The sequence below is a fragment of the Castor canadensis genome, chromosome 9 (assembly GCF_047511655.1).
Source record: "Castor canadensis chromosome 9, mCasCan1.hap1v2, whole genome shotgun sequence".
NCBI classification, from domain to species: domain Eukaryota; kingdom Metazoa; phylum Chordata; class Mammalia; order Rodentia; family Castoridae; genus Castor; species Castor canadensis.
The window spans coordinates 136,197,849-136,221,464 of record NC_133394.1 but is presented as its reverse complement, the minus strand read 5'-3'; the positions used below and the strand labels follow the sequence as shown (position 1 = coordinate 136,221,464).

The 23,616-nt window shown below is 35.1% G+C and overlaps 1 protein-coding gene across 1 annotated transcript in view; it reads right to left on the bottom strand.

Moving 5' to 3' along the window:
- Nucleotides 1–23,616, bottom strand: part of Dhx15 (DEAH-box helicase 15) — a 47,544-nt gene that overhangs the window by 3,813 nt on the left and 20,115 nt on the right. The window contains exons 4-12 of the mRNA XM_020181997.2: nt 22,725–22,884; nt 21,788–22,006; nt 16,335–16,502; nt 10,586–10,672; nt 9,390–9,539; nt 8,887–8,995; nt 8,171–8,362; nt 5,179–5,301; nt 121–311 (exon numbers count right to left, since the gene is read on the bottom strand). Of these exons, the coding sequence (XP_020037586.1) occupies nt 121–311; nt 5,179–5,301; nt 8,171–8,362; nt 8,887–8,995; nt 9,390–9,539; nt 10,586–10,672; nt 16,335–16,502; nt 21,788–22,006; nt 22,725–22,884 (1,399 nt within the window). The remainder of the gene's footprint in view (nt 1–120; nt 312–5,178; nt 5,302–8,170; nt 8,363–8,886; nt 8,996–9,389; nt 9,540–10,585; nt 10,673–16,334; nt 16,503–21,787; nt 22,007–22,724; nt 22,885–23,616) is intronic.

Genomic DNA, 23,616 nt, shown 5'->3' with positions numbered 1-23,616 from the left:
TCAATTTTTACAGGTATTCTTAGTTTATTTTTGTGTTTAAAAGTGGATCCAAAGGACTTAATAGAAATCACATATGTAAACATTTATATTTAATTATGTATTCTTGAATTATTCACTTACCTGCATAAAATACCCAGTAACCAAAGCTTTTCTTATATTAATGTAATAGTCCCTGCTTGTAAAGTCAGTACTTCGACGAGGCAAGTTAAATCTGTCCATAATTCGCGATAGCTGCTGGCGTACGTTGTCTGCAGACATCAGGGACCTATAGTTAATGAAGTTGTCATAACACCACTGAACCGATTCATGATCTGAAAGTTGGAGAGAAAGTGAAAAGGGGGACCATGAATCATCCACAGAACAATTTTCTAATTAAAAAGGAAAACTGTTATAAAGAATAAACTAAGTAATCCAGAAAAGGGCTTTACCCACATCATTTTCTTTAAATGGACTACAATGTTACCAACCTTCCTAAACAAGCTCTACTGTCAATTCAAACTAAGAAATAGTATGAATGGTTTTACATACCGAATGCCAAAGTAATCATTATTCGAATCAACTGTTCTTAGAAAATCTAATTGTTTAACCATTAACATACACCTGGCTTTTGCCCACCATATGGTTTAATAGACAGGAGTGGGTTGGGGGATTTAGGTAAAATATCATGTCTTGCTAATTTTCAAAAAAACCAGTCTTAAATTACGATAATCAACTACAAAAGTAATCTTCAAATGACTACTGCTCTTTAATTCTGCCCAAGTTTAGACGGCTCTGAAGTGTGAGGTTCAAGTTTGTGACACATCTGCCTCTCAGCAATTTATAAGCAAAGTTTGAAATATAAATGATGAAGTTTAGAAAGATGTGTGGAACATCTACTCATGTTGGTAAACAAGGCTTCATTACAAGTATTATCAAAAGAATAATACTTCTGTGCTAGAGAATCCTTGATAAACGTCTGAAAGGCCAGCACTGTTCATCTGAAGAGTTCAGAATGTATTATTCAAAGTAAAAAGTCATGTTGAAAACAGCATTATTTAGTTCAGATTCACTCAGGAAAAAAAACTGAGGATTTTTGTGAAATGGTTAGAGAAAAAAAAACATAAAAATTAGGTACATATTGCTCTTTCTCTGGCTACAACATACCCTTAACATGGGACATACATTTTTCTCTCTGGTTATAGGATTCTACTAATTGTAATGTCCAACTTTTAAATAGTTATAGAGAAATAATAGGTACATAAATAAATTCTTATCTGCTACAAAATGCACTCAGAAAAGAGGGAGGTCAGAAAGAGAGCTTTGAGAAAGATCGTGAAGAAAGAGCAGGTGGCTCATGCCTGTAATCCTAGCTACTCAGAAGGCAGAGATCAGGAGGATCATGGTTCAAAGCCAGTGTGGGCAGAAAGTTTACAAGACCCTATCTTAGAAAAACAAAAACAAAAAACTATCACACAAAAAAGGGCTGGGAGAACGGCTCAAGGTGTAGGCCGAGTTCAAACCCCACTACTAGAAAAAAACAAACTTCGAATTAAACAACATTAACAAGTAGAAGTCCATTAACTAACCCATTTAGAATGAGAAGTACAAGATGGCCATTTAAAATTGTATTTAGGGAGGAGGGAGGGGGCAGGGGGAAGGGGGGAGAAATGACCCCAACATTATATGCGCATATAAATAAAAGAAAAAAAATTGTATTTAGAACTTTTGCTTATGCTGAAACTGTGTATGGGCAAAAGGCAATGAAAATATCTAAGCTAAGTAAGGGCTTATTGACTGCAGACTTGACTCTGGAACGTGGCTCTAAATTCCCTTCCCAATCTTCAGAATTCAAATACAAAGAGTAACAAGAGCTGCCTGGTGGCAGGATCCTTTGAGCCCCTAAGTTCTACATTAGCCTGAGCAACAAAGTGAAACCCTCTCCCAGTAATTAAATCAACAAAATGGCCATTTTTATTTAAGATAAACAACTGGTACCTCATGGTTTTATTATACATATAAACTTGCCAGAAATAATTTGATAAATGGGGTAAATAAAATCTACATCCGGGAACATTTTTAGATGTTTTTCACCTTCAGATATTTTAACTATTTTTTAAGATTTAAAGCCATTTGTATGATTTTTAGAATAACCCCAACATACACAAAAATAACTAAAACTAGTTGTTTCTACGGTGTCAGTTACATAAATATTAAGACATTTAGTCAACATAACATTTGGCTTTACCATGTTCTTAACCATTATCTCTTAGAAAAGCACGTTGTCTAATATCTGAAATATACCTAATTTCAAATGTAACTAATGTTTCAATTAAACAAATGAGAAGAAAGTATCTAAAAATATTTAAGTAATACAGTGATCTGGAAAAGTATGATTTTTTTTCTTTCTAAATAAAGAGCTCTTGTTTGAAAAGGTTGTCTTTTAAGTTTGACTAAAAGGGGACAATTATATCATGTATGGAGCCATTCTCTTTTCTTTGACCTTATTAAGACAAGTATATAGAGAATACGCCTAAAAACAAAGTATTGACTTATCATCCCTCCTGTTAAGTTTTTATTATGAAACAATGACGCATCCAGCAAGCGGATATTATTGCTCTAATTCATTACACTCCGTCTGACTGCTGGTCCCACAGTAGATGTCTACAGCTGAATATTTTGACAGAAAATTCCCCCAAATATCAAAAATGCACACAAAGAACAAGCATTACTTAGTAAGCGCACCATCTTAAACTTAACTTCCTCTAATTTCAAGTATCTCATTGCTGTATTTACACTTAATAGGAAGTTTCAAAGTATGATCCTAAATTTCACTGTCAAAGCATAACTATGAAATTCAAATACAGTGGTCGCTCTTATAATTACCAAAGCTTAACAGACAATTCTCTAATTTTAAAAGAATTTGTTAAAATGTCTAAAGGATAATGAAGTAAAAAAAACCCATGCTGTCCCTTCAAAATCTTGTAATTATCACTTAAACAATGACTCTTCATAATATCAAAGGAGATTCTGAGAGCCAAGATGGACATGAGTGTGCTTCTTCCCTAGGTCTTCCCTCTTAAGAGCAGTTAGCATGATCTGACATTAGGTTATAATCTCTTAATCATCCAGTAGGATGTATGCTATACACTGGGAATACAGGTTTCTAGAACTGACCTATCCTATCACGGACAGTCTTCAACATAATGTGTTACCACTATTTGGACTTAAGAAGGATAAAATGTTCTAAAGGAAACCACACACTGGGCCTTCAGTTCTTGGTTTGTCACTAAGTTTCTGCTTCTACCTCCCATATCTGCCAATGTTTTAGGACTGGGCAGAGAAAGGCTCTGTCCTTACTGACAGTCATCTATTCATACCAGGCTATGTAAAATGTAGGTACTCTGTTTGCCACCACCCCATAAAGAGATTTGTCAAAGTCAATAGGCACTATTTTGGGAATGTAAACAGGATTTCTATGAGATACTAAAATGAGTGTAGCCGGGTGTGATGGGAGACAGAGATAGGAACAGCTCGGAACAAGGCCAGCCTTAGCAAAAGTGCAGATCCTATATGAAAAAAAAAAACCTGAAAGCAAAAGGACTTCCTCCTTTCTGTGTGCCAGCAGCTCACTCCTGTAATCCTAGCTACTTGGGAGGCTGAGATTTTCGAGGCTAAGATCTGGAGAATCACAGCCAGGGCACAAAGTTCCCAAGACCCCATCTCAACCACAAAGCTATGGTGGGAGGCTGTTATTGGGAGGATCATGGTTTCAGGCCGATCAGGACAAAAAAGGTTTGCAACACCCCATCTCAACAAAGGGTGGGAGGAAGACTGATTGAACCAAAAATGAATAGTCCTATGAAGCCATTAAGTTCAAACCCTAGGAACACACACACACACAGACACATGAAAGACTCCTGCTTAGCAAGTGTAAGGCACTGTATTCAATCTCTGGTGCTACCAAAAAGTTCAAATGAGTTGCCAAATTTGAATGTCAACTTAATAAATGAGGAAATTAACTTCTCTCTAGCAGAAATCATAAACTTTCAGAGCAACATTTTTGGGTCTGGGTGTTAATGCAGGGCTAGCAATGTGATTATGTATCATCCTCATGGAGAATCTATGATATGCAGAAATCAAACCTTTTAAGTTCCTGTTGATTTTTTCTTCCTATATAAAGTTTTCCTCTCAATTTAAGTGGTATAATCCAACAAAAAGCAGCTAGCAATAACCTGATCATTATTACTGTTTCCTCAGTATTTAAACAACTAGCAAACATTTTCCAGCTCACTAAATATTAACATGATTTAAAACCAGAACAATATTTTATCATGTGTGTATATCAAAAACTTACAGAACCATATATTCATTGCTAGGCATCTAGGTAGTTTTCAACTTCTTAAACAAATTATTACAAATACTGCTGACATGAAACATTTTATCATGTATGCGTTCTCAGAGTACTGAAAAGGCTTCCTACATTATTTCTGCGTCAAACAGTATTATGGAGTTGTTAAGATTACTGATAAAATAAAACCTGTTTTTCATAAAGACCATAAATATTAACATTCCTACCTCCTGTGAATGATTTTTACACTAAACTCATTACAACACAGCTAAGGAATATTTTCCTTTAGCCTTTTTGTCAGTTTTACATAGGCAAATGATACCTCTTTTCAATTACAATTCATTTCTTCAGCTAATACAACAGCTGAACTGTTCCCTTTCACGTGTACAAACCATGTTTAAATCTGAGGTCATTCAAATTTGTTGCTCATTGTTCTACTTTTAGTTTTAATGTAAAATTTTATTAGTAAAAAATGTTAAGAGTAGTGATTACATAAAAGATACAAAACTATTTGTGAAAAAATGAAAAACTGTACGAACTACAAGACCAAGGTGAAGTACAGCATAATTTCTGTTTTACTGGTAAGTTTATACAAGTCTTTCATTTCTGTCGCCCTGTATTTCTCAGGCTTTTTCTATAATCAGTGTGTTTCCCCTTGATTATAAACTCAAACAATTTTGAAAAAGATTGGCAATTTCTATTTTAATGCTAGTCAGGAGTTTTTCTAGAATATCTCTGGGTTTCTAATGTAAAGCTGTCACGGATAATAAATGAAGGTGGGATGGAGAAACATCTTATATGCTGCAATGACATTTGGACAAAAGAGCACCTTCAATTTAATTTACACTTACTTTGTTTAAAAGCATGGTAGACGTTCAGCAGTGTCAGATGATCTCCATCTATGTGGGCAAATCTCATCTTGGCCTCATCTGCAGCTTTCTTGGCCTCCGTGGGGCGAACAAAACACTGTGGGACTAAACAAGGTTGGTATGGGCCCAACACAAACGCCCATATCGATGAGTCACGCATTCACAGATAGAGGAACAAGGCCTAGCTAGGTCAGTTCACAGAGCATAGGGCAGGGCAGGATGGCCTCCAACTGCATCTTGGACTGTTTACTACCTTGATTTGGTACATCAACACCTAACCACATCTGTAAGACAAGAGGGTTTCAAAGCTACAGAGTACCTGATTATTTTAACTAGATCTAAAAGTAGGCATCAAAACAGCTATTCTGAAGGCCATCGAGTTACTAGAAAGTTCGACTTATTTCAAAAACCAGTGCTGATAGCTCTACCAATAACCAGAATTATGGTGTCAATAGCCTTTTAGTTAATCGTAATTTTTCAAATGGCCATCCTACTTAACCCACTGAATGGCCGAGAAAAGTTGGGAAACTATACTTGGCCCACTACAGAACTTAAATAACTTTGCAACCAGTCTACTGCCACACTTCTATCAGAATTCTTGTTCCTAATTCTGTGGCTATTCCAACTGGTGGGTATCACTATTAGCACCGGTGAGCAGAAGCATATGCAAACATAAAAATATCAAGAAATCTTGGGTTTGATGATAGCAGTAGTGGTGGAAGGTTTAACCGCCTTAAGAATTGAGAAAATTCAAAAAGGCTGAAGTATTCAGTCTAGTACTGCAGCATTTTAATAAAAAGATCAGTAAATGAGACCCCAAGTTAAAAAAAAAAAAAACAAAACCAACCAAGAAAAAGAAAAGCCGATTTGAATCAAAACCTCAAGATAAAAGCAAAAGCCAGTATTTAAAAAAAAGTTGACAGTCTCAAACAGACATTATTTCAAGGGTCATCAAAATATGTAACTACTACAGTATGTTTAGATCCTCAGAATTAATTTACATAAAACTTTAAGTTGTTACAAAGTGTGCACCTCATTTTTTGAAATACAACTTTCCTTAATTCACTTTAGCAATTCCATAGTCATAAAAAGCAGTATGAAAATAAATACTTAACAAGTCTGGGACTTTTTCAACACATTTTTAAGCTCTTAAAACCTTATTAATAAAAAATAATAAATTATCAGTTTATATATAAGATAATGGGAATTATCAACAAGGAGACCAAATACAGCATCAAACTCTTTCCCATACAGTTCCCCTTTAAAAAGATGCCCAAGTAGCCAAATAAAGACAACGGAGCATGATCACGGTGAGTATGAAATCTTGCTTGAAGTGAGTGAAGCAAGGTGATTCATAAAACACAGAAACTTCTTGCAGCTGTGGTGTTAATGTGAACTAGCCACCAATTAAATGGGAATGAGTAAGTAGAGCCCCAAAGGGCTCTGATTTTCATCACAAAACTTCAGAAACTAAAGGCAGACAAAGCTTTACAAGCTCAGCAAATTGTTTCTGTTCCATGACTTCTTCCTCCTTATTTTATATTTTTCCCACAAATGGCCCATTTAAAAAAAAAAAAAGAAAAATAAAAAAGAAACAAAAAACCCTGCTGCAAACAAATGCTTATTCTTCTTACGTTCTAAGGAGAACTAACAGTCAACCCTCAGTTTTGCATATTACAAATGAGACTGAAATGTAGTTGGAAGATTTTGATCTCATCATAGTGACAAATTTTAAAGGACTAATATTCTAAACTCAAACAATGGTATTATATAGCAAGTCTAATTAAGAGAATCTAAAGGAATAAAACCTAAGCAGGTAACAGACAGGCATACAATTATCTGTTAATTCTTACCCCACACTTTCTCTAAAAACTAACATCTAAGGAGGACAACTGGGAGAATCTAACAAAACATGAAAGAAAGGCAGACAACAACCTACCACCACCTCCGCAAGAGAGACTACAATTTAATTAAAATGATTCAATACTGCCCTGCCCATCTGCTCTGAGTCTGATCAGTCATAACTCGGCAAGAAAACATTTTAGCTACTTAAATAAGTCACACCATTAGAATATACCATACATCTAAACTTAGCCATAATTTTATATTTAGAAATTTTTAATTTATTCTTTTCTTTGGTTCCATAGGTTTTGAATTGTATCATTAAGCTATCAAGACCAATAAACCACATTGCAATTAGAAGTTATTTCTCTACAGTACAGAAACTAGTCGCATAAACTGTATTTTGGTTGTCATTAAAAACCTGCCAATTTTTAACTTTAAGAATCATTATTCATTTGTTTGTTAATAGTATTTCTTCTCCTTTCGAAAGTCTAATTTCTAAGTTACTATTTACTTGTGGATTAAGTTTTATTACTTCTAAAAAATAGCACTATTTCCTCAGCTTACTAGACTAATTTTCAAAAATTACCAAATTACCTATTAGGTGTATTTCTGTAACCAAGTTGTTTTTCTTCCATTGCAAAAAAGTACCAAAACCAGATTGGATTTTAAGCCTAAAATTATACATGATCACTTCTCTTTGTTTCACTATCATTGAAATATACATTTATACATGTAGAAAAGGCTCAATTTAAATGAATCACAGGCTCATTGAATGGTGCCAAGTACCAGAACAAAGTTCTTCTTGTACTTTCACTTATAAACCTCATAGATAGTGCTCATGGACCTAACAAGAATTCAGTTACCATTGCATTCAAACTTAATTCTTACTGCAATTTTTATTTGCACTCAAGAGAGCCAATGTTTTTCTGTTTTGTGCACAAAGTTGTTTCTTTAGTAAGTACTATTATCACTATGCAGCTATTTACAAGGTATTTAGGAAACAAAATGAATTCCTTAAAACCATCTATAAAATCCACTATCAAACTAAATATTAAATAACACAAATGAAAGAGAAGTCCACCCAAACTCTGAAGAGCTGGGCTTTTTTCAGTTCTTTTCCCTCTATTACCTGACAACATAGCAGTAATAGATAGGACCTCATTAGAACAGTTGTAGTCACAACTTGCAATAACCATTTTAGCCAGTTGTGGATCTAGAGGAAACTCTGCCATCATGGATCCCAATTCAGTCAGATCTCCATCATCATTTAAAGCAGCCAGATAATTCAAAAGTTCTAAGGCTCTCATTAGAGTTTCAGGAGCTAGAGGGAAAAGGCAATCTATTAGACAAAATGCCATAAGCAAGCAAAAATTTGACAAAATACAAACTACTATAAGCAATCTCATTTTTCATTCTACAATGTTAAGTTGAAACTCAGACTGTTATCAAATTAAATTATACAGATATAGCAAACAATGAATCACACAAAACTGCACAATTTTCCCGCACTTGTAATTGTCTTCATTCTAAATATATTATGTAAATGTTAACTCATCAATGTGTTTATCACACTACTTCCCCATAAGAAAAATTAGGAAATGCAATTCTCACATTTTGATGTCCAGATGATAACTAACCTAAATTCCCAGAGTAACTTCTGACAAGGGAGAGGGGAATTGTATGTGCCACTGTTATTGTCACCCCTCTTACTTCTACTACCATCACATAAGCCCTATCTTGACACATACGGAAGAAAAAGGTACAACATTTAATGCATACGCTCTGCAGAAGGAAGAGTCAACTTTGGTTAAAAGATCCGATAAATTATACTATGATGAGGCATACCTGGTGGATCCATAAAATCAAAATGCACCAAATCATCAATACCAAGCTTCTTCAATTGTAACACAACTGATCCTAAATTAGAACGTAAAATCTCAGGATAGGTGTTATCCTAGCAAAAACAAAAACATGTGTTCGTTATGTTAAATATTCCTTAATACTTCCTAGGAGATGAGGAAATCTGTGCCAGTGCCCCTGCCTCTTGAGCTATTTGCTTTGGCATTACTTTTACAGAAGTGCCTCAGAGAAGAAAAATAACTGGCATAGGTGAGAAAGAAAACAGGCTTTCCTCAAACTATCTTCACAATGTTCAACATGTTTGGTGTTATCCACCTCAACTTAAAATTGTAAAAGAGTTGCACTGGAGACTGCATCATAAATCTCACTCAGGGCAAACTAAGGAGCATAATGGTCCTAAAAGTTGAAGTAAATGAAGCAAGTTTCTTTTGATAGCACATTCAATTTAACCTTCCAAACACAAAAGGTACAGCAATAAATAACCTTACCTGCATTTCTGTTTTATAAGCTTTCTCTGTATAAAGTCTGAAGCATTTCCCAGGTCTGGTACGTCCAGCTCGACCAGCCCTTTGCTGAGCTGAAGCTTTACTAATAGCTGTCACCAATAGAGACTCGACTCTGATTCGAGGATTGTACACCTATTGGAATGAAAAAAACACCTAAGATTCTTTCTTTAGCTAAACACAAACTGGATCCAACAGATGTAACTAAAGCCCACAGTTAATGCTAATAAACAAAGTGACCACCACCACAATCATCTAACACAATGGCAAAAGAAACTTTCTTTTAGGAATTCTACCATTCCAAAAGACTCAAAGGTAACATGAAAAAACTACCTAACAGAGCTAGCTTACATAATCTTTATCCTTTCCTAGTTTATAATAACTTCCATCCCTCCATGATAGATAGTTAAGGATTTTGCTTAAAAAGAAACCTGCAGTTTCAACATCTGATGTTAAAGTTGGCTCAAGAAAATTATTTTGAATTTAGCCTGTAAGAAATTACATGCTTTCAGTTCTAGCGGGCTCTCAGAAATTAAGGCAGTGTTTCATGTTCAATCTTGGCTGCTACTTTCCTCGGCATCCCACATCACCACCCTTACCTTCTTTGAGTTGCATTGGTGTGTCTTATATTGTGCTGGTAGTGGGTATTTTGGACTGAATGCTCACTTAAGAATGGGACAGTAATAAAAATAACACAAGTGTACTTCCTGTAGAAAGTCACTTGCCTTCTGTGTCCTGTGCACACTAGTTGAAGATGGTATGTTACACCTTTAGTTTAGCAGTGATGGACACAAACTTTTGCCAAATCAAGTGGCTGCTTAGATATCTTGTTTTATTTCTTAAAACATCTTTTGATCAGCTGACTACATTCCTACAAATGTTCTAATGGAAAACTTTTCCACTAAACTGAAAGCATGTAATTTCTTACAGGCTAAATTCAAAATAATTTTCTTGAGTCTACTTTAACATCAGATGTTGAAGCTGCAGGGCTTTTTTTAAGCAAAATCCTTAACTATGGCATGGAAGGATGGAAGTTATTATAAAGACAGAAATCTAAAAATTAAACAAAATAGGAAAATAATCCAGAAAAAGAGAAATTTTAGCCTATCAGATGGACAGGTAGTAAAATAGTCATACCTGCACTAACATAATGTCTTGAACGAAAGCACTAAAATATGTACCTTTTGTTTTGCAAATCCAGGATCAATCACAAATACTACACCATCTATTGTCAAAGATGTCTCTGCAATATTAGTTGACACAACTACCTGTTTAGAAATAAAGCGCATACAAAACTATTACACATCAAGAAAAATTAACATTCATATTGAAGACTAGCCACCAATTTTCACTTACACAAGGATTTTTGAACCAGTAAATAAACCTTAGAAAAAAGATCTCTCTCCAATGGCAAAGTGCTTTAACACTAAGTAAACTTAAAAACTGTAAGTTTAAATATAGCTCACAGCTAAGCTATTACACTGAAAATTATCACTTAACCACATTATTTTTACCTAGAACATCTGATTTTTAGTAACAGAGTATGGACATTCAGTTGGAGATGCATATATGCAAGCAGTTGATCAAATGCATCAGATGGAGCCAGCTCTTAAAACTTTCAGTCTGTAAGGAAAGATTTGACACAGATATGAAGTATAAATGACACCAAAGATACGCTGTGAGATTTAAAAAGTGTCTTATTTTCCACAGTGAAGACAAAAAAGGCTTTACCGAGAAAATGGCACCTAGAATAGTTCTTGAAGATTAGTGAAATCTACTCACAAGAGAAGGGAAGAGTACAGCCACTGAAGGATCTGCTTAGACAAGGGCAGCATGTGCACAAAATTGGCTATTGGTGTATGTAAGCGATGAAAGGAATTACAGCCTTTTGTTCCACTATTTTACTTAATACTAACAGTTTCATTTTGACTTCATACCTACTGAGAAGGAGATCTCTCAAAACACTGGCAGTAACTTAGAATCTACTAGGCATTCAGAATTATTTACGTATCAAAACCCTAAAAAGTTCAAGACCAACATGGTTTACATAGGGAGACTGCCTGAAAAACACAAGAGCTACGAATGTAGTTCAGTGGTAATGTGCTTGTCTAGCATGCACAAAGCTTTTGAGTTCAATCCCTAGCACTGCCAAAAGGGAAAAAAGAAAAAAACCTACGCTACAATCAAATTGCCAGCATCACTACTCTTATATTTTGGAGTTATCATTAATTATTAAGTGAAATAAGGGTAACTTGAACACAAGCACTCCAGTTACTGTAACAGTCAATCTGATAACTAAATGACTAATGGCTGTGAGCATATACACACTGGACACAATGGATAAAGGGATGATTCATATTCCGGGTTGAGTGGAGCAGAGCTAGACAGTGCCTTTGCTCTCTCATCAGGCTACTCAATATAGTGCATAATTATGGATTATTTATTTGTGGAATTGTTCATCTCATTTTTAAGTCCATGGCTGACTGAAACCAAGGAAAACAAACCTGTGGACAAAAGGGGCGGAGGACTGTTTTAAAATATAGTTAATAAATTTCATTTGTAAGTCCATGTGTGTTGTGTGTGTGATTCTCCAAGTTTTTATTAGATGATCTTGCTAATAAAGTAGCAGGCTCGAGGTCATCATTGATATCTATTTCCAGACAAATATCAAACTCTAAAATGAGTATTAAGTGACTCCCTAGAGTATGATTTGGGGGCTTTTCCCAAGGACTAAAAAACTGAAAAGTTTTAAAGTAACACATTTTTTAAAAGAAAGTAGGACTGATCTTCTATACAGATATAATTATTAATACCTATACCACCATAACAAAAAGGACAGGTTCTGAAACCATGAGAGGTAGGTATGGGGACAAAAAGGGCAAAAATTCATATAATACATTGTTAAATTTAAGAGAGTTATTTCTTCTGCAGATTCTAATGCTGGAAAAATACTAGCTAAGGAGCTCAGGCTAAATAAACCCTATACTTATACATAATACAAGCAAGCACTAAGCATGTTCTTGATGTAAATGGCATCCCAGTCTCCATTATGCATCTGTACCCTTTGCTCTGAGCCATTCTAGCCAGCAGCCACTGCAGACGTCTTAGAATCCAGAAGGACCTGACCCACAGCCAGGCATTAATGAGTCTTACTTCAATAAGGTCCCAACTGACCAATCCTGAAACAATGAGCCACCTGCCTATGCCCACTGGGAACACACCCACGGCAGGGACTGTTAACAATACATACCTCTCAACCCTGCCCTCAATTCTTCTCCTAATTAAAGTAAATCACATGGCTAAAGATGGTTTAAAATGCTTTTATTCTTCCCAAGGCTGTGCTGTGTAATGAAATTCCTTTCTCTACCCTTCATTATTACTTGTCTTTTGTACTTTGTGTATTGGGTGACCTAAAATGAAACCTAGGAGTTTGGGCCTCAGACCTAAAATATTGGTAAAGTCAGTACCAAAGTGATTCTGTATTGGCCAACGGACTTACATAGGACCACTGAAAACCTACGTAACTGATATAAGCTTTCTGAACGGTTAACTTTGCAGTAAGTGTTCTAAGAGTTTTTCAAAGTGTTAAAATCTCACTGACTATGAAACTACCTCAGGTGTATATAACTCCTAAACAAACCCAACGGTAAGCATTTTGCATCACTGTCAGAATGTGCTAAGAGTAAAGTTGCCACTCAATAACCTGACTTGTAAAGGAAGTCATCATTTTGATTTAGTTCAATAATTCCACTTCGAAGTAGAACTCAAAGAGTACTTGAATACTGTTTGGCTACAATGATGTGTTTAAGTTAAACTAGTTTGGACTTTTAGTCCCCAGTGAACTCTGCGGTTCTCTCAAAGACATTAGTTTACTTGTTTGTACACTATCAAGTCTCTCTTCAAAACCATAAAACTATCTTCACAAGAGCCAATTCCCTTAATTAGTGGTCAATCTGCATTTTGAACTATATTAAAAGTCACCAAAACCCTAGCTATTTGTATGGACAAAAATTCATGAAAACTATTTTAAATCAAAGAACTAATGTTAGATTTTAGTTAACATCAAATCTAGAAAACAGCAATTTTAAGTATTAGTCAAAAGAGGGCCAGAGGAGTAAACATTTCATCCATGTAAAAACAAAACAAAAGCTACTATAGGTTTTAGCTCAAATACATAAAACTTCAAAAAGTATTAAAACAGGTAAAAGTTCTTCATATAAACACATGTACAACATTCTCAACCTTTCTCAGTTGCTAAAAACTCAAAATGCTATTTTAAAAGCCTACTAAAAGAACAGTTAACTATTTGTAAAAGGAATGCTACTTAAGTAGCCATTCCAAATGCCCATAAAACTTAACACTGAAAGGCTATTGGGTTGATAGAATCTACTTTCCATCAACAGAAGACAACAAATAAGACACTGCCTTAAGAAAGTCAAATATTCTATTCAGAAACTTTCGACATGTTTATCTGTGGTATACTAGCCATTACCCTTGTATTACAAACAAGAGTAAACAAATTAGTGAAATGATAACTCTTTTTCACAGTACAAGGTAGAGACCTCTAAATGTTCTTATGGAATTTTTAAGTTAATTGTCAGTATCATAATCAGTAACAGTTAACACTTCTCAAAGTTTTAGTCTAGGAACTGGCATAATACTTGTTTAGTGACAACAGAATCAAGCCTTGGCCATTAGACCTTTCGATTTTCTAGAAGTAAATTGGACACCATATATAAGTTGCAGCATCCTAACAAAAACAGAAAACAGCAATTGAATAGCAGTTCTTCCTATTCCAGCACCCACCACCTTTCCCCCATATAACAAGAGTGTACTTAATTCTCACCCCTCCTTCTTCCTCACATTCCCTTATATGCCCCCATCCATGCTCTAAATAGGCCTGTAAGTCACCTGTTCACCCTGCCTGCTAGTCCCTGTACAGAGCATGCTTCACCTATCTTATCGTTTCAGCTAGCACCCCGATCTCAGCCCAGACAGCTGCCCTTGCCCTACACTGTAAATGCATGACTTGATATGCAGATCTTCTTCTATGAAAATCTTCACTATGTGCAAGACATTGTGAACCTCAGAGTACTTTTCCCATATTCTGATATACCAACTGCCAACAAAGCGCTCCCTTACTCCCTGAGATCATCTAGGAAGGCTGTGACAACAGTTGTCTTCTCAACCTTTTGAAACTAACTCATGCTAAAGACATATATTAACTAAATGCAACACCATCAAATGGTGTTGTGGCCCTCCATTTTAAATGAAAAACCCAGAATGAGGGTCCCGTATTTGAGCATCTAGCCATTACTAAGTAATTTTCAGTAAGACAAAAACACTAAAAAGAAAAAAAAAATCATTCTAGTCCATAGGACAGACACATGGATTCTACAAAATGTACTGTGTTGGACTGACACCAGACTGAATCTAAATTTCCAACACACTCATAACTAACAGAGCTCAAACATGAAATTTTAGAACAGTGGGCCCATACTTATCAAACGATCTCAACAGAATGAGAACTACATGAACATATTAACAAATAAGGCTATACACCAATTTCACCCAATGACTAAATAAAACAAGTATAGATATACACAGTACACATAATTTCCCAACAAATGAAGTCTTTAAGCTCTGCCTAAAGAATGTATTACTTTCTCTTTACTATAGAAATGCTTAGAAAGCTACTACTCCTACAACTAATACACACACATACACTGATGTGGCATTGAATTAAAAACTACAGAGAAATGAAACGTCCAGTAAAATGACGTTTTCCCCAAAGTTCAACATGCACAATACAAAAGAAACATTTAACAAGTCCTAGAGAAGTTAAACACACTAAAGATATTATTCAATAAAAAAATCAAATTTACACACTTGAGAATCTATTAAAAAAAAAACCCTAAGCTTATTTTTTCTATCACTTTTGTTGAATGTTTCTTTTTAATCTATAATTCAGTCATCATTGAAAACATTAGTAAAGAGACTGGAATAGGTGGCAAAAAAGTTGAGTCTATTAATCCTAAATATAGGAAACAACAGATCTAATTTTGACAAGTAAATTAGGAGCAGAATTTCAAGTGAGCCTTTTTTTCTGTATGATAAAACTAAAGAAATGTGTAACAATTACCAGACCCTACTTGTTAATTCCTTGAATACATCATGCTTAACCCTTGACAATCATTTTCCAAAGTGATAAAGACCAAAGATTTAATAATCTTACCAAAATTCACATGCAGGTAATATGTTTAAAAATCAAGTTGAATCTATCATTACAAGTAGTTTTCAAACCATTTAAGTCAGTGCATCTTTTTTTCAAATAACCTACTAAAACCTTCAACTCTTAAAAACTGAACAAAAAAACCAGATGCTCTGTTTCAAACTGGTATTTGGATCTTCCATTCTCCCAAAGTGCCTCCTCAAAGAGGGTTGTTTGTTTTTCCGGGCCAAGAACAGCTCCCTATCAACAGAACCCACGGTAATTCTTGCCTTCAAGGAACCTACATATTTACTCAGTGTGCTTAGTGCTCGTAACTGGAGCGCTGTGCAGAGTCAACTTTTTACACCTATAGATATAGATGTGAAAACTTAAAGAAAATCCTAGCAAGAAATCAAAGCACTATCAACAGCTTTAACAGGAGAACATCACAGCACTTGGCCATCTTCCCTCTGACTCACCCAAGCCAACCTTTCATTTGCTAAGGAAAAACTGCAGTACCTCTTCTTCCGTAAGGGTCATGATATGTGCAACTCCAATACGTTTTTTCTATTTACCTTTGCAGACTACTTGTGGTGTACAATCCAAATCACAATCACCCACAACTTAAGCTCTTCATAACTGAACATACTTTGGTATCTTGTATTGTACAATTCTTTCAGTATTAATCAAAGGTTTATAGAGTATATCTCTAGTGTTACCTTTCTTCCAATTGCTCCATTTTGTTTTTTTGGAGGTGGAGGCTCAAAAATGCGTTGCTGCTGCTGGGGTGGAAGTGTGGAGTACAATGGAATGATTTTAATGTCACCAACTTCAGGGCCCAAATCATCAACCTCACGCTTTATTCTCTTACAAGCCTCATCAATTTCCTAAAAAATAAAAAAGTTTGCATCTGAAAATAAAAATACTGAAACACTAAGTATTTAGCATAATCTTCTTTGCAGTTTATGTTACATATGCAATCTGATTTCAATTCATGGATACCCTACTTTGTTTAGCAACTTAACTTGATAAATTACGATGGAATTTCTAAAACTACCCAAAAGCTTTTGAATTCTGTGTTCAACTGAATATCTAACTCTCTTATTTACATGCCACAACCTCTTCTTTTTCTTTTCCCTACAATCCTTTTTTTTGAAGAGTCAGGTTTTCAAATTAATTCTCAACAAATTGTACTAAAATTGAAATTTCTCACCCAGGAATATTTAACTGTACTCATGACCTTTTCAATTTTCACAATCAAAAAGAAACTGATGTGCTAGATGTTTTAAATAAGCCAATTAGGCTTTAATGTCACGTATCACTAATGCAATTATATGGAAGATTTGCTTCATTGTGCTAATGAGAACAAACATCTTTACAGTATCAACATAGGTGCTAACCCAAATATCTTAGCAGCTAATTTCAAATTGTTCCCTACCACAGGAAACTATTCCAGCATTCAAATCCAAGTTTAGAGAGGAGACACAATAAATACTGAGATGGAATAGCAAAGGAACTTAAAAATGAAGACTGGTGCTGGGCACTGGTTGTTCAAGCCTGTATTCCTAGCTACTGAGGAGGCAGAGATCAGGAGGATTGTGGTTCGAAGCCAGCTCACAAGACCCTATCTCAAAAAGCCCATCACAAAAAAGAACATGCGGAGTAGTTCAAGGTATAGGCCCTGAGTGAGTTCAAGCCTCAGTACTTCAAAAAGAAAAAAGGAAAAAAAAAAAAAAAAAAGTGGGAGTAAGAAGCTCCTGAGACCACATCTCAATTAAAAGGCGGGAATGGTCAGGAAAGTAGAAGATAACAGAGTATCTTTTATTCAAAAGGCAGACTGCTACAGGAGGGGAGAGGAAATTGCAAGTAAACTGATTTTGTGTCGAACTAGATTTTCCTTATAATCATCTTAAATCAAAGTGCAACTAAGATGCAGTTAAGAACAAAAATATTTTCCCGTACTACTATTTTCTTGAATAATACAAGGTTATTTGTCTTGAAAACTGTAACAAGAAAATTACTGTTCAGAGTCCAATGTTGGGTTGGATGTGATTGTGTATAACTGTAATTCCAGCTACTTCAAAGGCAGAGAGGTCAGCTGAAGCAAAAAATTATCAAAATCCTGTGGCAGCCCAGGACCAGCCCTGGGCAAAAAACTTGAGACTACCTGAAAAAGAAATTAAAGCAAAAAGGGGCTGGGTACATGGCTCAAGTGGCAGAGCGCCTACCTAACATGAGTTTAAAACAAAAGAGAAAAAAAGAAAAGAATCTAATGTTAATAGCTTTCATTGAGATCTCAAGTTTACAGAGTAAACTACAAATAGAATTTATTCATCAAAAGAAAAAAATACCAACAAAGTTAACAATTATTTCTAGAAAAAAATGCTTTCAAATACTGGATTTAAATTAGAATGCCCCCTGCTGGCATGCAAATTCAAAATTAAGATCTTTTTTTAAGGGCTTAAAAAGAGTTTTGAACGTAATTACAAAGTCAGATTTCCAATATTCAGATCATTTGCAATTTTGCTACATATACACTAGAAAATGGTCAAATGTCACCTACCTTGCATATATTAAAAAATTAAATGCCAAGTCATACATTTGCTTTAAGATTACAATATTTTACAGTGATAATTACTTTACCAGAAAGTAAAAGACTATCCAATGTACTAGGCAGGTAAGTTAACTCAACCAAAATAACTGAGTGCTACAAATATAAAGACAACCTGCAAAGCATGGAGGAGAAATAAGACCCCACAATTGGCTCAGTGGAACAGTGCTTGCCTGACACATGTGAAGGCCTTTGAGGGGGGAGAAAAGGGGAGAAGGATACCAGTTATTTTATATAAACAAGGTCATACAGAATCGAAAATTTTTGCAGTAAAATTTTGCCTTTACATTGGACATTGTGGCATATGCCTCTAATTCCAGAACTCAGAGAGGCTGAGCTAAGAGGATCAGAAATAACAGCCAGCCTGGGGTATAATGAGACTCTGTCTGGAATGAAATAAAAAAATAAATTCCCTCAACCTTCCTCAAAGTCAACACTATCAGTTCAGAATATCACAAAACTCATCTCTATTCATCATAATATAAACACAAACAGATACGAGAGAGAAATGGAAGACTCACTTTCTAATCCACAGCCAACTACTTGTGTGTCATGAAGTAACACAGAAGTTTAGGAGTTTCTGATTTCAAGAAAGACTTTCAGTTCCAAAATTTATCAATATATGTAAGCAAATTGATTTGGACCTTACTTATACAAACTCACTGCATTTAAAATGCATTCTACAAAGCATAATTAAAGATAAGAGACTGTGTTGCTTAAGCAATGTGGGGTCTCAGCCTTTTCAAGCACCCACTTATAAACAACTGGCATTTTAATGACTCCTACTGTAATTCAGTAATGCAGCTTCCCTAAGGTCTTCTACCTGACATTTAATTTAAATTGCAGATCCATATTTTACACATTAAAATAATGTAGCAACATCTAGATTGAAACCTATCCCACTTTCACAAACTTCAACTGGGCTCCCTTCCTCTCAAACTAAACTGATGAAGAGAAGCACCATTATTTAAATTTGATGACTTTACTGTATTCTATGGAGGCTATTCAAATACATGAAGAGTACTGATTTCTTAGAAACTATCATTTAATTTACCAAGTAAAAATTAAAGTTTCACAAAAAGAGGAAGAACGGTAATATTCTGCTTATCTTTAGGCCAGCTTTATTAAATACAATTGATAGCTATGCAAAATGGACCTCCCCAGACTTCAAATTCAAGAATAGGAAGAACACCTAAAGAGAACTTTAAAAATGTAATAGTAAACACGAAAACAGCTGACAAGTACAGTAGCACTGTGTTTCATGAAAAACATACTACATACAACACACATCTGAAAATCACGGAGCTTACAGCCCTCCTTTCCCCAGCTCTGGGATTCAGAGTTGCCAAAACAAGAAGGTAACTCAGAGAAAAGCCTTGCAGTTCCTTACCATGAGCCTCTCAGATGAGACAGCACTCGAATGTGCTTGGTTATCTAAGCACACTAAGTACTTTAAACAGTTATTTAAGGAAAGAAAATACACTATGTATTTTGTAAGAAGTAAGAAACTAGAGAGCATACACAAGAGGACAAAATGAATACCTCAACAGCTTCATCACTGTTACAGAACAAATGTCTTTTTATATGCCATCAAAAAAGCGCTTGGTATTCTTGCTTCTAAAAATGTTATGGAAACTTTCCATTCTAAATGCTTAAAAAGTATGATTAGTACCAGAAAAGGTTAACTTTGTTCATCTGGAAAAGTAAATTCACAACACACCTTGTTTTCCAAAGAACAAGTATGATTCTCTACAGGCAATGACTTTGCACTCCCCTGGAGGACATCTGGCAATGTCTACAAACATCTTTGGTTGTTAAAACCAAAGAAGGAAGTATTACTACGTGTAATTAATTGGTAGAGGTTAGGAATGCTGATAGATATCCTGTAATTCCACAATAAAAATTAACCAGCTGACAACATAATAGTGAAGTTGAAAACCTTGCTGCGTAGAAAAGAAAACATGGCCTAATAAGGAACAAATCATAAATTGTTAAGGACAATCCCAAAGAAAGCCAAGGATAAAGAAATTATTCAATGCCTATAGCTCGTAACTCAATGGCATTTGCTCAAGTATCATTAATGGGTGCATTAACACCTCTGTAGGATCTCAACACAAAGAATTCATATTCTGGCATCAGGAGGCAGTCATAATGCAGACCTTTCCCTTCTGACAAAAGAGCAATTTCCCACAACAGTTTTTATGGTGTCACTAATATACCATCTGCATCATTCTAGCTAAAAAATTTTCCTGGAAGTGACCCTTAAACCAAAGGGATATAAAAATGGCACAAGGAACATTTTAGAAAATGCAGCTACCTATATTTCATCCTCAAATTTCATCTGTTTCACCAAGCTGGAACAGAGAGAAGAACTTGCTTTGTTTTAGCAAATTTTCTTCCCTCAGGCAGGCAATATACAGACCATACCTGAGAAGAAAATGTCCTAGAGCAGGAGTCAGAGCTTTTACTGCAAAGGATGTCAAGAAATGTTATTAGTCTTCCATCCATCTACCACCTCAATTTTGTATTTTTTTCCAATTTATAACCCTTTAAAAATGTAATAGCAATTCTTAGCCAGTGAGCCATGCAAAAACAAAAATAAATGGGTAAGCACACATATCCTAGAAAATTAAAAATTTAGTCCCTCTTCAACACTAGCCAGTTTTCAATGTTCAAAAGTCTTAGGTTTCTTAGTGGTTATCAGAGTCAAGAGCATAGATGCAGAGTATTTACAACAAAATGATCTGCACAGCACTGCTCTAGAACATTGCCACTCAGCACTGAGGAACACTGCCACTGCAAGGATGTTTACTAGAAAGGCAGACTCTCAGGATCCATTATGTCCCACTGGATAACAATCTCCAAATTTTCCAAGTGATCGGCACGTGTATTAGTTTCAGAACCAGATACTAGGTAACTCAAAGCCCACTGAAAAGCTCTAACTCTTTAGTGAAAAGGTTTTCTAAAGCCTTATTTCATTCAAATAGTTTCTCCTGAACTTAACCACTCATGAATTTCACAGCATACCTCTAAACACCCAGTTGAAAAAGTTTAGAAAAATGCTACACCTGAGAATAAAATATAGATATCTTGTCCTTCTAATCCTCAATGAGAACATGGAAGACAAAAGAGAAGAATGTTCTGATGACAGATGGCCATCCAAGTTCACTCACAAGCAATAACTAGCAAGGACTTCCTGATTTCAAAGCAGCTATGATGTAAACTATGACTTAGTAAATACCAATTACGAGCTGGGTCGCTAAGTTGCTACAATTGCCATAAATTCAATTCTAAAAGCATTTAGAAGTCTTAGGCTAATGACCTGTAACATAAACACCAGTGGTTTAAAAAGGTATTCTTAAGAGTATATGGAAAGGGGGGGGGAGGTTACATATTTAGTATATTAATACAATCATGTTAAAGAAAAACTTAAACCATCAAGGTAAGAAAAAAAAGTTAATATATGCCTATGGTTAATAATTGCCAAGTTCTTAAGTTTAAAGCTGTTATTTAGTAGAAGTAACATAACACAGGCTAAAAAATACAGGAAATAAATGATACCTCTTGACCGGTTAAAAAAAGGAGAAGATCTCCCTCCTCCTCCTCACACATATGAATCTGGATCACTGTTCGAATTGCTGCTTCAAGATAATCTCTCTCTGGTTCTGGAGTATAAAAGATCTCAACAGGATGTGTACGGCCCGGAATAGTCAAGAGAGGGCAGTTGTCAAAGTAAATCTGGAATTTTCCTGCATCTAGAGTAGCGCTCATAACTATAACCTGGAAGGAAACAGCAAAATACTTTAAAGTTGTCTTTTTTTAAAGGGTTTTCACAAAGTCTCAAAGAAAAAAGCACTATGCAGTTACTGTTTTATATACATATATTAGTTACAGAGTGCAGGTCTTTAAATAAACATTAAAAAATACCAAAAGAATGAGCTGCAGTAAAGTTGCTTACATTTTAACATATTTATAGAGATATCCAATAAGTGAACTACATTATCTTTGTGAAACAATACCTTAAAAACCAAAATTTATAGAACTAAGTGAAAGGACTGGTAAAAGACAACATTAAAATGCAGTAATTACTGCTACATTTATTAAAACAACTTTCACAGGGGAAAAACAGGAAGGCAGAATATAACCAGTAGATCATATGTAAATTTTCTCCCTTCTTAATCATCTTTAGTGAACACTTAAAAAAATTCCTAAAGTAAGCAAGCGTCTTCTATACTGCCACAGAAAGTCACAGCAAAAAAATGGTTTTTCAGGTACACAGCCACGTGACTATGCAGATGCCCTCCCTATGTAAATAAGGAAATGGGTCCTTAAAGAAAGGTTTGTCTTTGTACCAGAAACAAGCAATGTAAGTTCTTGGATGCTTTTTTTTTCTTTTTTTAAATAGGCTTTTTTTTCTTTTTAAAGTAACTGATGAGTGATCAATGTCCTCCCACATTTTTTATGCATACACATGAATTAAATGGGTAAATTACTTCACCTTTAAATCTGATCTCTGTCTTACAACCTCCTTCAGAACACCCATGAGAATATCTGTAGCCAGTGTTCTTTCATGAGCCTCATCAAGAATTATTACACCGTAACGCTCCAGGAGAGGATCATTCATAGCTTCACGAAGTAGCATGCCATCAGTCATATACCTATATTCATAATGAACAAGTTGGTCAAGGTTCATTTAAATCACTTTGAAACTAAACTTCATGACATAAAAATGAAAGGTAAAGACATTAAATTTCTGCCCAAGGCAAATGTACTATTGCTTCATAATCAAATGTAAATTTAAGCTTCAAGAAAAATTTCTAAGAATATACACCAAACACATTTAAGAATCTTGTCAAATACTGCAATCTACTGAGAAACAAGACATTCCTGATTATGAAATATGAACACGTGGTTTCACAAAACCCTTAACAAAATTTGCCATTAAATAATTACAAAAAAACCCAAAAAACTAAGATACAAATATCCAACCTCCAAAACAAAAATCAATAAAACCTTATGTTGCTTCACGTCATCAAACCACTCAAATGCTACCATGGGCAAATACACACAAAAAAAAAAAAAAAAAAGGAAAGGAAAGGAAACCCTGGTAATTCCTAAATTAAGACAGGTTCTTGGTTTAAAAGGGCTGATACAGAGTCTACCAAGTCTCCTCAGTCCCCACCAATAATGAAATGACCCTAAAGAAGCACAAAAAAGAATTCATTCATAAAACCTCAGGCACTGAGGGACGGTATCAGCATTATGGAAACGTTGATGTGTAAGTGCAAGATAAAAGAGCAGATTGACCAATGAACCAAAGAGAGGGAAACCAGGCTTAGAAATGGGTTAAGAGAAGGTAGTTAATATGGAATCCAGCCACCAAGGAGGAA